Source organism: Colletotrichum tamarilloi (genome assembly GCF_030869305.1).
Source record: "Colletotrichum tamarilloi strain Tom-12 chromosome Unknown Scaffold_83.1, whole genome shotgun sequence".
In the NCBI taxonomy this organism is placed as follows: domain Eukaryota; kingdom Fungi; phylum Ascomycota; class Sordariomycetes; order Glomerellales; family Glomerellaceae; genus Colletotrichum; species Colletotrichum tamarilloi.
The window spans coordinates 100870-114535 of NW_026849466.1; the positions used below are offsets into that span (position 1 = coordinate 100870).

General features: G+C 49.8%; 3 protein-coding genes across 3 annotated transcripts; 2 read left to right on the forward strand and 1 right to left on the reverse strand.

The window, feature by feature from the left end:
- Positions 1-76: 76 nt before the first annotated feature.
- Positions 77-7239, reverse strand: CTAM01_12846 (non-ribosomal peptide synthetase; the record flags this gene model as incomplete). The annotated part of the gene is made up of 3 exons (XM_060528851.1): positions 77-164; positions 248-6774; positions 6835-7239. The coding sequence occupies 3 exons, from the start codon at positions 7237-7239 to the stop codon at positions 77-79; spliced, it is 7020 nt and encodes a 2339-aa protein (XP_060376582.1).
- A 2166-nt stretch (positions 7240-9405) lies between these two features.
- Positions 9406-11184, forward strand: CTAM01_12847 (MFS transporter; the record flags this gene model as incomplete). The annotated part of the gene is made up of 2 exons (XM_060528852.1): positions 9406-9789; positions 9844-11184. The coding sequence occupies 2 exons, from the start codon at positions 9406-9408 to the stop codon at positions 11182-11184; spliced, it is 1725 nt and encodes a 574-aa protein (XP_060376583.1).
- Positions 11185-12401: 1217 nt separating this feature from the next.
- Positions 12402-13598, forward strand: CTAM01_12848 (uncharacterized protein; the record flags this gene model as incomplete). The annotated part of the gene is made up of 1 exon (XM_060528853.1): positions 12402-13598. One exon carries the CDS (start codon positions 12402-12404, stop codon positions 13596-13598), a length of 1197 nt encoding a protein of 398 aa, XP_060376584.1.
- Positions 13599-13666: the final 68 nt, after the last annotated feature.

Here is a 13666-nt window from a genome sequence, read left to right on the forward strand (position 1 = left end):
CGGCACAACATCTGATGAAGGACTGGTTGTCCTTAACGGCGTAACCACCACTGACCCCGCCAACTTCAACCCCTCCTCACCAAATCCTAGGCGCCTCTGATCGGTCGACGTTTGGTTCCACACTGGCGTTGTCGGCGTTCTTGAGAACACCATCGGCCTCGGGACTGACAGTGTAGGCTCACTTGAGCTATCTCCATCTACACTGCATGTCCTACTTGTTTGCATGTATCCAATGGCGATTAGGTACCGCAAGCTCTTCCTAAGAGACAATTTCACCGAATCCTGATGTTTCAGCTGGTCATCAAGCGTCATTGTCCCTGAGGGCTGACCGAGTTTGCCGCCGGTATCTTCGACAAAATGGAGAACTGGCCACAACCTGTGGCTTGGCCCTTTGGCGTTGACCTCTTCGTGCAAGCTTCTCAACCACAGTTTGCAGTCCGTCGGCTCTATTGTGTGGCCTGTTTCCTGTCTGACGATATTCCAGTACTCTCCCATGGTGAGACCGTTCAAGACCTTCTTAACAACATGATAAGCTCCGTTGCTTTGAGGGTAAAGACAACTGTCAAGAACCGTCTTAGCTACAAGATCAACGCCTGCGGCGGCAAGCCACAAGTCACGTTCGCTGTCATTGAACATCCCAATGTCCAATGCACTGGCGGTCAACCGCCAAAGGAAATCATCCGTGTTGGAGATGCCGTCAGAGGAGCTGCCCATAATCAAGCCAGGTTTGACAATCGTGGCCAAACAACCGAAGCCAGCATTGAGAAGTCGTTCAGCGTATCGTGCGACTAGGATCTCGGCCACAAATTTGGTCTGACTATAGGCCGGATACGACTTCAGCTCCGCTGCGATTTTCCCGACATCGTCTGGAGAAGTGGACAAGTGACCGCCTGATACGTAAGTCAGGCGAACTGGACGAGATGCTGTCGCTTTTGTCAACGCTGTGAGAATATTGACGGTCGAAAGGATATTGGCTGGCGTCAGCGCCTGAAAGTCGGCCATCCAGTTGACAACTGCCCCATTGTGGACAACCGCATCGATCAACTCACCACAGACGCTTGTGCCATCAAGTCGAGACCATGAAGCGTCTGAAAGACCGAGATGTGGGAGAGATAAATCGCCATGCCAGACTTCGATGCGATCAAAATATCCTTCTTGCCACCAACTGCTGCCACGAGCAAGAGACAAGAGCCGCTCAGTGGCGTGGGCTGAGTCTTGGCCTCTGACTAACACCACGGCCTTGTGATTCTGTGGTCGTTGCAAGATCTGAGCCAGCAATTGGTTCCCGAGAAATCCGGTGGCTCCTGTTAAGAGGATGATCTTGGGGGTATGTGATGTCTCAATCTCTGCATACGATCTTAGCAACGGTGACGCTGCGAGTGGTCGATCATTAACTTCAATCTCATGCATCAAGTCGATGGTGTTGTCATTATGCGACCCTTGCTGATCTTCAAAGACCAATTGAGCAATATCTCTGATGGTCGCCGCGCTGTTCATGTACTCTTGAATCGGGATGCTGACATTGTACGTTTTTCGAACGAATGTTGACAGTGAAATGACCTGGATAGAGTCCATACCAGCGTAGAAGGGGTTAAAGTTGTGACCACGCAAGGTTTCTGCTCTCTGAGAATCGCCAACCGATAGAAGCTCGGCAAGCTTGTTGCTGATACTCAAAGCAATGTGCTCGCTAGCCGCTAGCATGTCAGTGTCTTCCTGCACCATGCCACGTTCTGGATTCTCAGCAATGCACAGAGTCGAAGCGTAATCTTTTAATGTGCGCCGATCGAGCTTCCCAGTCGGTGTGAAAGGAATGACCTCGACTGGGATCAAGTGCGAGGGAACCATGTAGGCAGGAAGCACGGAAGCCAGTTGCTGTGTCAAGCGACCAGAAATGCCCTCGATGATGTCTCTTTTCGCCGCAAAGCCGAACACATTGTTTTCTAGCTGAATGAAAGCCACAAGTGACTTGCTTGAAGATCCAGAGAGGACGAGGGCGTCAACAGCTACAATGGAGCCCGGCGGCAATAGCTGTGTGAGTTGATGTTCCACTTCTCCGGGCTCAACTCTTTGTCCGCGCAGTTTTATTTGTGTGTCTTTCCGTCCAAGATAAGATACTGAGCCATCGGAACTCATAATTCCAAGGTCGCCTGTCTTGTACATCCTTCTGACAGCAATGCCAGTCTCGAATTCAGTGATCCAAGCCGGATTCGTGATGAACGCCTTGGCTGTCTTGTCTGGATCGCCTAGATATCCACGAGCAATACTCGGCCCTTCGATCAAAAGCTCACCGACAGTGCCGATTGGCGCCAGGATGTCATGATTACATGGATCGACGATCCAGGTAAGAGTGTTGGCTCCATGACCAATAGAATCTGTCTTGAACCCACCACTACTGATATCAGCGGTGGTACAGACACTGCCTTCGCAGGGTCCATAAGCATTGATGAGCTGCACAATCCCAGACCACGCCTCGATGCAATCCATAGTCATTGCCTCTCCACCCATACAAATAGTCTTGATGCTGGGGAGATCTTTCGGCTCAAGAGTTCGTGCGAAGGACGGAGTGAAGAAGGCCCAACTCGCCTGGGACCTCGAGATAAAACCAGCGAGGTCGTTCATCCTTTCTTCATCTGATGGTACACAAATGCAGGCTCCAAGAACGAAAGAATTGACAATTTCAATGATGCTGACGTCAAAGACATGAGCGGAAAATTGAAGGATCCTTGAGCTCTTGGACATATGCATCGCACTAGAATGAGCATTGGCAGCTGAACACAAGGTCTTGTGTTCCTGAATGACACCCTTGGGCTGTCCGGTGCTGCCAGACGTGAAGATGACAGTTGCGGCATTGCATGGTTGAACCTCATGGTTGGAAAAGGTGGCAATTCCAACTTCCTCAACCCTGGCGAAGAAGTTTGAGTCAACAACAACAGTGCGAACATCCAGCTCAGAGAACACATATGCATTGCTACCAGAAGCAACGACCACGTTCGCCATTGTTTCACGGACAATGAATGCTTTACGGTCTCGTGGATGTGCAGGGTCGAGGGGGACAATCGCGCCTCCCGCTTTGAGAATAGCAAGCATCGAAATGACGGTGTACATCGACTTTTCGAAGCAATATGGTACCATCGTTTCTGGTCCAACACCCAATTCCATCAAGACTCGAGCAAGCTGGGATGCCATTGTGTCGAGTTGAGAGTAGGTCAGAGAGCCATCCCATGCGAAAACGGCTTGAGCCTCGGGTTGATTGCGCACATGTTCTTCGAAGACTGCGTGAACGCACGTATCGACAATTTGGGGCGGAAGTTTGTTCCACTCCCTGACATCGGACAGATCCTTTTCGATGGGATTGCGAAAGAAATTATCCAGGACTTGGTTTTCGGAAGATGCCAGGAACTCAAGAGCGCTTGCGAAGTAGTCCACAAGGCGTTCCATCTCGGCAGCTTCGACAGACTGAGGATCGTAATTCACATTCAGAAAGACCTCGTTCTGCCCAAGATTGCACTCAAACATGATATCGTGAGATCTGAACTTGTCAAGGTCCTGAGGCCTGTGATAGCTGATGAATGGACCATTTTTCATGGCCATATCAACCTCTGGCTGTACGATCATCATAGTTTGAAAGTCGCAGGCTGATCGGCATGAAGGATTGATGCGAGCGATATTCTGTATTCCCATCTGCTCGAAAGGGATCATATTGATCGTGCTCATCTGTATGCTATTAAGCAAGTCGCGCACCGATGATGTGCCATTACACCGAATCCTCAATGGGACAGTTGCGATGATTGGGCCGAGGATGGACTCGATATTGTCAAATGGGGCATTCCTCCCAGACGATGTAACACCAAAGACGACGTCGTCAGAGTTGCTAAAGCGGCTGATGACCAATGCCCAAGCTGCACGCAGCATAGTAGTTGCAGTGGCATCCGTACTTGATGGTGGCACGGGGACCTTTCGAAGAACAAAAGCTGGTATCTGATGCTCCAGGGCACCAAACACTGTTGATGGCTTCCTCGGGAACGATGCGAATTGTCCTCCCTTGAAGACTGAGCTCCAGTACCTCGATGCAGATTCCATATGCATGCCCTTGAAGTGTTTCATAAACGAGGCAAAGGAAGTTTCAGTTGGCTTCAGAGCACCATGGAAAGCATCCCGTACTGATTGAAGGGTGAGGCCAACGGCCTGGCCATCAGTCACAGCGTGGTGCACCGTCCATACCATGTGAGAAGCATCACCTCCTGCATTATAGACGATGCCGAACCGATTGAGCGGCACTCCAAAGGTTGAAGGTACGTCCAAGTCCACCGCGAGATACTCTTCGAGATTGAAGCTTTCATTCCAAGTCAAATTCTCTCGGACTATGACTTGGAGGATACCCGAAGAAATGGTGTCAACCAATCGAACGCGGAGTATTCCGTGAGCCTCAGCGACAGTCTCCCAAGCCATCTTCAACCTTGTAATATCGATGTCGGCGGTGACGTCAAGAACGTACTGTACCAAGTAAGAGTTGGAAGTTGAAGAAGATAGTGCCATGAGACCTTCCTGTAAAGGAGTACAAGGAAACACATCTTCAATGTCTCCTGCGCTAATGGCACATTCGCAGGAAATCTCATGAAGAAGTTCACTAAAGCCTTCCTTGTTGACAAGCTCGAACGGCCGTACCTCAAATGTTGTCTTCTTGAACTCAGTTGCAAGCAGGCAAAGATCTTGTAGAGAGGGACTCTTGAAGATCTGAGCGACACTCAGTTGCAACCCTTTTCTTCGAGCAGCAGTTACTAGGCTGATAGCCGCAAGCGAGTCTCCGCCAAGACGGAAGAAACTACTAGTAGCCACGATCGCGACAGGCTGAATCCCTAGCACCTCAGCCCAGAGGTCTCGCATGAGACAGAGCTGTGGCGTCTCTTCGGCCTGCACGATAGCGTCGGTCTGGGCGAAGAGGTAAAATTGCTCGGCCGTCAAGGATGCGGCTTCACGTCGGAGTCTCTTGACGTCAGCCTTTCCATTTAGGCTCAACGGAAAGTCAAGGAGAGGGATGTAGATTGATGGACGCATCCATGATGGAAGCTTTTGAGATATCTCCTCTTCGACATTGGGGATTGCTTCTAGGAGTGGTGGGTGTCGTCGAGTCATGATATAGGTTGACGCAGTGTCTGGTCTTTGGTCAGATTCTCTCTGGAGACAAACGAAAGCGACGAGAACCTTAGACTGTGCCTTTGTGTCTTGGGTCGGTCGATTGAGCACATCCACGATGATATCCGGGGTGCGAAATGCAGCTCGGAGGTGGTACTCAACCTCTGAAGCCTCCAGACGTTGCCCAGATATCTTGAGTTGAGTATCCTTGCGGCCTTCGAAGTGAATCACACCATTCTCGTCGAAGCGACAGAGATCTCCGGTCTTGTAAAGTCTGGACCGGCGACCATGTTTGGCAAGCCAAGGCGGATCTCGAACAAAAGCTTGGTTTGGACCTTCGTTGTCCGGAAAGTTCAAGTAGCCTCTTGCAAGTTGAGGGCTTTCTAAAAGCAGCTCGCCGACTGCCCCAAGAGGTGACAAACGGTTAGGATCTTCAGGATCGGTAATCCAACAGAGTGTACCAACCCCGCGTCCGATCGCCCCTGCCTTGGAGGAGAGTGACAATGGGTGCATAATGGAAAAAACGGTGTTCTCGGTAGGGCCATACCCATTGACGAGATTGCGGCCTGGTGCCCATGCCTCGATAATGTCTTGGCCTAGAGATTCGCCGCCGACGACGACAGTCGTCAGTCCCGGAACCTCCAAAGGCTCCAGCAGACGAAGCACTGAAGGCGTAAAAAATGCCCAGTTTACCCTCTTCTCCTGAATGACAGCTGTGATGTTGTCTAGCCGCTCATCCGTGGATGGGATGACTATACAACCCCCGAAGGCAAGTGTAGTCAAAATTTCCGCAATCGATGCATCGAAAGTGTGGCGAGCATATTGGATAGTCCTAGTGTTAGGACTGAAGCCAGTTGCGTGCCCGTGGGCGACGACACTTGCAGCGCAAGCAGAGTGATCAATCATCACGCCTTTGGGCTCTCCTGTGCTTCCTGAGGTGAACATGACATACGCCAAGTTCCACGGCAAAATGGTGGAAGCGCTTTGCGAGATGGATGAAGGGGTCACTTGGAACCAAGAGCTACCCAAGCCAAGTACAATCTGGGAAAAGTGCAGCAGGTGCTGGGTATAGATCTCAGAACATAAAATAACTTTTGCCTGAATCTTTTCCAAAATGGAAGAGGTTCGCTTGTCGGGTTGCGAGGGGTCCAGGGGAACGAATGCAGCGCCCGCTTTGAGAACTGCCACGGTAGCAACGATGTTCCAAAGGCTCTTGTCGAAGAATAGCGCAACGGTGGATTCAGGGCCGATACCACGCTGACGAAGCTCTTGGGCAACTCTGGAAGAAGCCGCATGTAGCTCGGCGTAAGACAATTGGCCGTCCCATGCATCTACAGCTGGGCTGAGGGGAGAATCATGTATGTGCTTGTCGATCATCTTGTCCACACTGATATCACTGATATTGGTATGGTCCGAGGAGCGCTCATTCCAGTCGAGACACTGTTGGTAATCGCGGTCATTCATGAGCTCAATCTCCGAAACTCTGGAGTAAGGGTCTGAGACGATGTTCTCCAGCACCTGCCGAAAGGTAGACAGAATGCATCTAGCTTGCCAGTCTGACAGACAAGACACGGCGTATTCGCACTTCAATAAGATGCCTCGAGTGAAGTGGTCCCACTTGGCAGTAAAGAGCATTTCTACCTGGATAAGTTTAGTATAGTACAGAAAACATAAGCAGGTAATGTGCAGACAGCAACTCACATTTTGGCAGACTCCTTTCAGACTTGCCAGTGACGGTTGATTCTCAAATGTCTGAAGGTCTTCCTCAAGAGCAGAGACTGATAGCGCATGCCTGAAGATATCCTCGTCCACTGGCTGACTGATTTGCGGGGTGTCAAGTTCGGCTTGGAGTAAAGGTAAAATTCTGTCATTACCACTGATGCTTTTACTCCAAAGTTGCCAGGCCTTTTCTTTGCCCTGGAAAGCCAAGCAGATACGCTCGCTGGGCGAGAAAGCCTCTAAACATATTGCGCATGCAAGTCGAATGATCGAGGAGGCTGAGCATTGGGCTTGTTCTTTGAGACTTTGAAACTTGTGGTACTGGAAGAAAATCACCTCGACAGACCTTGAGGGTGGGCGGGAACCTAGATAGGCTGAAGCTGCCATTATTCAGGTCCTTTTCGTAGACAAGAGATTTAAATTGGTGAAAGAGAGAATGGGACTTGAACAGTACGCTGGTGCGATTTGGGAATCCCTGTGATAAACAAGTTGCAGACGCTTTACGAACCCAACATAAGCATTGTGGTAGATCAGTTCGAGGGCCGCCCATCTATCTCTTAAGACTTCCGCCTCCCAAATGGTCTTTGTTGACCATAAACATGAACATATCGACCATCGCTCAGGGGCACAGAGGAGACGCTCCTTCCGAGGTTCGACTGCGCCTCAGAGACGAAAATTTCTTCAACAGGCTGATTCCATCATCAGAGCATCTGAATTTGCCACGCCCCAGGGTAAGGGCCTGGTCACATACGCCCAACGCCCAACGCCCAGCGCCTTGGGGTGTTGGGAAAGTGGTTGCCTCACCTCCGTCCTATTGCAGGACAAGCTTCGTCACATCCTTCAAGATTCCTTCCTGATACTCTCTACAAATCTTGGTAAGTAGGCGACAGTCTCACCGGATTTGATATAGTCACAAAGCTAACCACATGAAATGAGGTCAGACTGTAGGCGATTCGTCAGCTTCGTGAATTCGTGATGGCCGGAACACCGCAGTCTGGGATTCGGACCCACGCCATATGAAGGTTTCGTGACACAAAGAGGATACTGAAAATTTGGAGACCAATCGAGACCATCGGGCACAGATGACAGGAACTTTTTTCCTCGAATGTGTACAACCTCTATCCTGTTTCAGGGGACGGTTAGGATGCTGATCCATCCGCGCCAATCTAGCCATATTCCTCGGGCGAGATATGTATTGACGACAGGCTAGCGTACGAGAGAGGCTAGTCACGGAACAGGAAGTAAAAGTCAACCCTGTGAGACAGAATTTATCATCTTTGCAATTATCTGGTATTTGCTTAGGTTGAACAAACACAATGCATAGCTAAGCTCATCGGCCGGGACTATTAGTCACCAAAACAAGTTATCAAACTTGAAGTCGGCAAGGCTCACTTTGAAGCTCAGATGAGACGGCAATGCAGCCTTACCATGTCGGCAGTGATCGATTGCAGCTGCAACACGCAGTTCAAGAGTGGGGCATGTGCTTCTTTGAATGTTTGTCTAGGCTAGGAAGCGGGATTGGTTCTCTGATTTTGTGGACGTTTCAGTCCCTTTCTCACTGCTTATCAATTCTGGAATTAGCCGCGAAACCAGATGGGATCTGTCAACCGAAATGATTATATGGAGACGAGACTCATACTTTACGAGGCTATGCCTTCTCCGGAAGGTGAGGACTGGCCACACTTATGTGATTCGGAAGTCCGATCCTACCAATCAATTGAAAAAGCAATTCCCTCATCAAGGTGATGGATGCACTCGGATGTGCAGGTTTTCAAACGTTCTCAATGGACCCGGTTGAAGGATGAGACCGCTGGTAAGCAGCTTCCTTTTCCGGTATCTTTCTGTCTAGGGTGAACGTCTGACTGAGAGTATCTCTTCGTATCTAAATGGGCTGAACGAATATTGTGCCGCAAGGATTGACGCTAAGAGTTGTGCAACCCATGTCAACCCAATGACGACACAGAGGAGTTCACAGACCCAAGGCTATCCTCAGGCCTTGGAACTGCTACGTTTCGCCCTAAGACTCCGCAATAGGCGCTTCCCTTGGAAACCAAACTTCCCCGGTGTCTATCCGGAGGCATACCAATCCTTTGTCTGTCGGGCATGTCTGGATCCAGGATGCTCGGCCGATGGGGGCGATGGAGCATCGTTGCTGATGGATTGGCCCCTCCGGTTCGTCCAAGTTACAGGTCTAGATCATCGAGGACGCCTTGCTAATCCGCGTACTTTCTGCGGGCTGGCATTCCCGTTAGCCGGGATGCTGGGCGTTGCAGCCTTTTGTGTAGGATCCATGGGCATGAGCATTAAGTCTGCTTCAGTCAGCTCTCAGGCTCTCAGTGGAAAGTTGCCACCTCGTTGTGGTTCGTAGAGTGGAAGCGGAAATGTGTTCTCTCTCGTTTAGGAATGTCTGACGGCTTGATACTCGGCTGTAGTTGCTCCCGACGCGATTTTCCTGCAAACTTCGCCTCGTACTCTCAAGCATTTTTCTATACATATACTCAAGAAACCCAGAATGGTTCTCTTAGAATCTTGAGTCTATTCATATGTCTCACCATGGCGCCACTACAATCAGAGAAGCCGGCAATGATTCAGATGGGCGCGAAAGATTCCCTTCCGTCAACCTCTAGCAGCTCGAACCGCGCTTCTATTGCCGGAGAACGAGAAATCATCCTTGATGATAAAATAAACAATGTACTTTCGACTGTCGAGAAGCCTAGTTTAGAGGCCGAAGAAGCAGCCAACGCAGACGAGACCGATGATGCAGTCGTCGAGTATCCCAAAGGCCTCAGGCTGGTTTTGATCATTTTCGGACTGGCCATGGCTGTTTTCTTGGTCTTCCTTGACATGACACTCATTGCTACCGCTATTCCGGCTATCACGAACCAGTTTAACTCCCTGCAACATGTTGGATGGTATGGCTCTGCCTACATGCTCAGTGTAAGACCCAAACTTCCATGAATCGCATCATTCTCACTAACAAATACTATTAAGCTTTGCTCATTCCAACTGGTCTACGGAAAATGCTTTGAACTCTTTTCTCTCAAGTGGACCTTTATGGTGGCCATCGCATTTAGAGAAATCGGGCTGGCTGTCTGCGGAAGCGCCCCCAACTCGATTGCTTTCATTGTCGGACGAGCCATCACTGGGATTGGTTGCAGTGGCATCATTATCGGCGCCTGGGTGGTTCTCGCACACAGTGTACCCATTCGTCAACGTGCTGTCTACACTGGATTTCTTGGCGCATTCTCAGGTGTCGGCGGCATCATCGGGCCCCTCATTTCGGGGGCGTTGACGGACAGCCATCTCTCCTGGCGATGGGCGTTCTACGTCAGCATACCCATCGGAGTTGCGACGTTGGCATTGATCTTCTTCTGCTTTCGACCACCGCAGCAACCCGACCAAGGACAACCCCGGACTCTCAAGCAGAAGCTCATGGAGTTTGACATTCTCGGGCTCTCAATATTCTTTGCTTGCATGATCTGCCTATTATTAGCCTTGCAGTGGGGTGGATCCCAGTTCGCTTGGAACAGCGCTCCGATGATTGGATTGTTGGTTGCCTTTGGTATTCTGCTTATCAGTTTTATTGGTGTTGAAATCTGGAAAGGAGACAACGCCGCATTGCCTCCTCGTCTCATGAAAATGCGGAATATCGCATTCGCTTGTTTCTACGCTGCATGTATCGATGCAGCCTACTACACAGCCGATATATGGCTGCCAATTTGGTTCCAGGCTATCAAGGGAGAGTCTGCCAGAGAATCCGGGATCAAGCTCGTTCCCTATGTTGGCGGAGAAGTTCTCGCCGCTCTAACCGCCGGCTACCTGGTCACTTACACAGGGTGGTACAACCCTTTCATGCTCGTAGCGACCGTGTTGGGGTCAATCGGTCTTGGCTTGATGACGACTTTCGAGCTCGATACTGGCCCAAGTAAATGGGTCACTTTCCCCGTCATCGCCGGTGTGGGCATTGGGCTGGGATCCCAGCAGCCGATGATGGGTGTCCAATCAACCCTCGCGCTTCCTGATATACCTGCTGGTACTGCCGCCGTCACTTTATTCCAGAACCTTGGGCCGGCTATCTTGATGTCTGTTGCAAACACCGTCTTTGCTAATGGCTTAACGAAGCATCTGCATGGTACAGGAGGACTTGATGGACAAACTATTGCGGATATGGGGGCCACGAATCTCAAAGATATGATTTCGAAGGATCTACTCCCGATTGTCATTGAAGCATACAACAAAGCTCTCAAAGAGACTTTTACTGTGCCGATGGCTGTCGCGGTCATCTCCATCATCGGGGTTGTAGGCATGAAGTGGGAAAAACTGCCTGGGTAGGCAAATAGTGCGATAACCTTCTCCAGCAACGTACACGAGATACTTGATCAATAAATGCATGAAGTTTTTCTTTATTTCACAGTAATATTATATACCTCAAGACCCTTGGATACGAATAATACCTTTGGCCTCTGAAGATCACGCGAGAAATCCGATAATCAGCATGCAATACTTTGAGCGGATCAGATTCACGATTGACTAATCAAACAGACGTAGATACAACGATCTCGTAAGGTATGAGACCGAAGACCTTTTGCTGCTTAGAATATTTAAACTCTTGTTTGAAACTAAGCTTCTATTAGGTTCGTTCAAGTTGCAGTGCTCCTTTCTTCTATTTTCCCTTTGGCTAGATGACTAACATCAGTTTCGAATTCCGCCCTTTTTGATCTAGACTCTGGACGAGAAGCGTGAAGCCAACTGTCTGTTCAAAATCTAGGCCTCGCCGAGCAAGCATTTTGTTTCTTCATTCTGTGGAGGATGGTAGTCTACCTAATGTGCTTAGAACATGTATAAACGGGGTTAGGCGAGAGATTGAGTCTTGCATATTATGGGCCGCTCTGCAGCGTGGTGCCTGAATGCAGACTTTCGTACTCAAGCCTAATCTCAACCAATCTCAGTCGCACCCTTGAATGACTATGGAGGATGTCAGATCTAGAGGATCAAATGGGACTTTGGTAGAGTGAGACGAAAGATATAACCAGAAAGAATTCTTCCTAGCGCCGAGTAGGATTAATAGTAAGACTTCCAATATAATGCTGCCAAAGTAGACCAACACAAATCTGACAGGTGAGATTCCTCTTTGGGAAAGATGAAGCACTTCGGCAGGGTTGTTCCGCGCATTAACTGCCGTTGGTTCAATACGCATGTCATTAAGCAAACATGTTTGCTACTCAGTCATCAGAACAGGAATGCTCCCCGGCAATATTGCCTCATCCGTGGTTGTTTCCTGCCTGGATCATTGGGCCAATGGTCGAAAGAGTACCAAGGTAGAAAACTTGCTTATCTTCTTCAGCGGCCCTTTCTTCCTTGTCGAAATGGATCACCCGTGCCCACATGCCCAGAAGAATATCACCCTTCTCCACAGTGTGGACTGTAGCCCTCAAGAGGTGACATGGTCTGGGGTATACAAGAAACGTATTTAAGATGTGTTCGGTCCAGCAGATTGGCAGAGATTCAAGGCTGAAAATCTTGACCTCAATATCATCGACACTGTTAACATGGCTCCCCTCTTCCGAGCTGACCAGATCGGCTCACTCATTCGGCCCGCCTTCCTGCTTGAGGAGAGGGGTTCCCTGGGCTTCTATGACAGCAAGTTATCTGAAGACCAGGCTGCTGCCACATCTGCTTCAATCAAGTACGCCGTTCAGGAGCAGCTGAAGCTCGGAGTCAGGCCCATCACCTCTGGCGAATATGAAAGAACCATCTTCTTCAGCGGCTTGTTTGAGAATCTTCAGGGAATGACAGTCAGAGACGATCTCAGGATTCCCCAAGACTTCCGACCCAACCTGCCTACCTTTATCGGACTTGCTAAGATGGGATATAATCAATTCCCCGCTGTGCCCGCCACGGGAAAGATCATGTTCACAGATTCGGCTTACCTTCCTGCCTGGGAGATGATCAAGAAGGCAGTCCCTCAAGAACGCTGGAAGGACTGTAAGATGTCCATACCGTCCATCTCCTGGCAACACATGTACCTTGCAAACGGCACAGCGTTTGCCCTTGGCGTTTACGCTTCTGACAAGGACTATTTCCTCGACCTCGCGGCAGCATTTCGTTCAGAGATTCAAGCTCTTTATGATGCGGGTCTCAGATCTATACAGGTTGACGATCCAAATTTGACTTTCTTCGTCACAAAGGGCTTCAGGGAGGGTCTGAGGGGTGATGGCATCGACCCTGAGGCCCTGTTGGACCTCTACATTTGGGCACACAACCAGGTCTTGAGGGATTTACCACCTGACTTGCATGTGGGCATACATCTTTGTCGCGGCAACATGCCTGGCCAGCCTTCTTTCGCCAAAGGATCTTACGAAAGGATTGCCGCCAAGGTTTTCCCCAAACTCAACTACCACACGTTCTACCTAGAGTTTGATGATCCTCGAGTGTCTGGACACTTTGATCCGTTGAGATTTGTTCCACAAGGGAAGAATGTAGTTCTTGGCCTCGTGTCGACAAAGGTTGCAGACCTTGAGAACAAGGAGGCATTGATCAAGAGGGTTTATGAGGCTGCTGAAGTCATGGCAAAGGCGCAAAGACGGGACGTCTCGGAAGTTCTAGCAGACTCACTCGCTGTGAGCCCTCAGTGCGGCTTTGCTAGCTTCAGTATCAACCAAGGCGTAACTACTGAGGACAGAATGTGGAAAAAGCTTGTCCTTGTCAGAGATGTGGCGAGGTCTATTTGGAAAGATGCCGTTTAATGGGGGGCGCCCGCTCCGAGTTAGTTCTAGAATTATATCGAATGCAGCCATTTTCCGACTTCATCTGA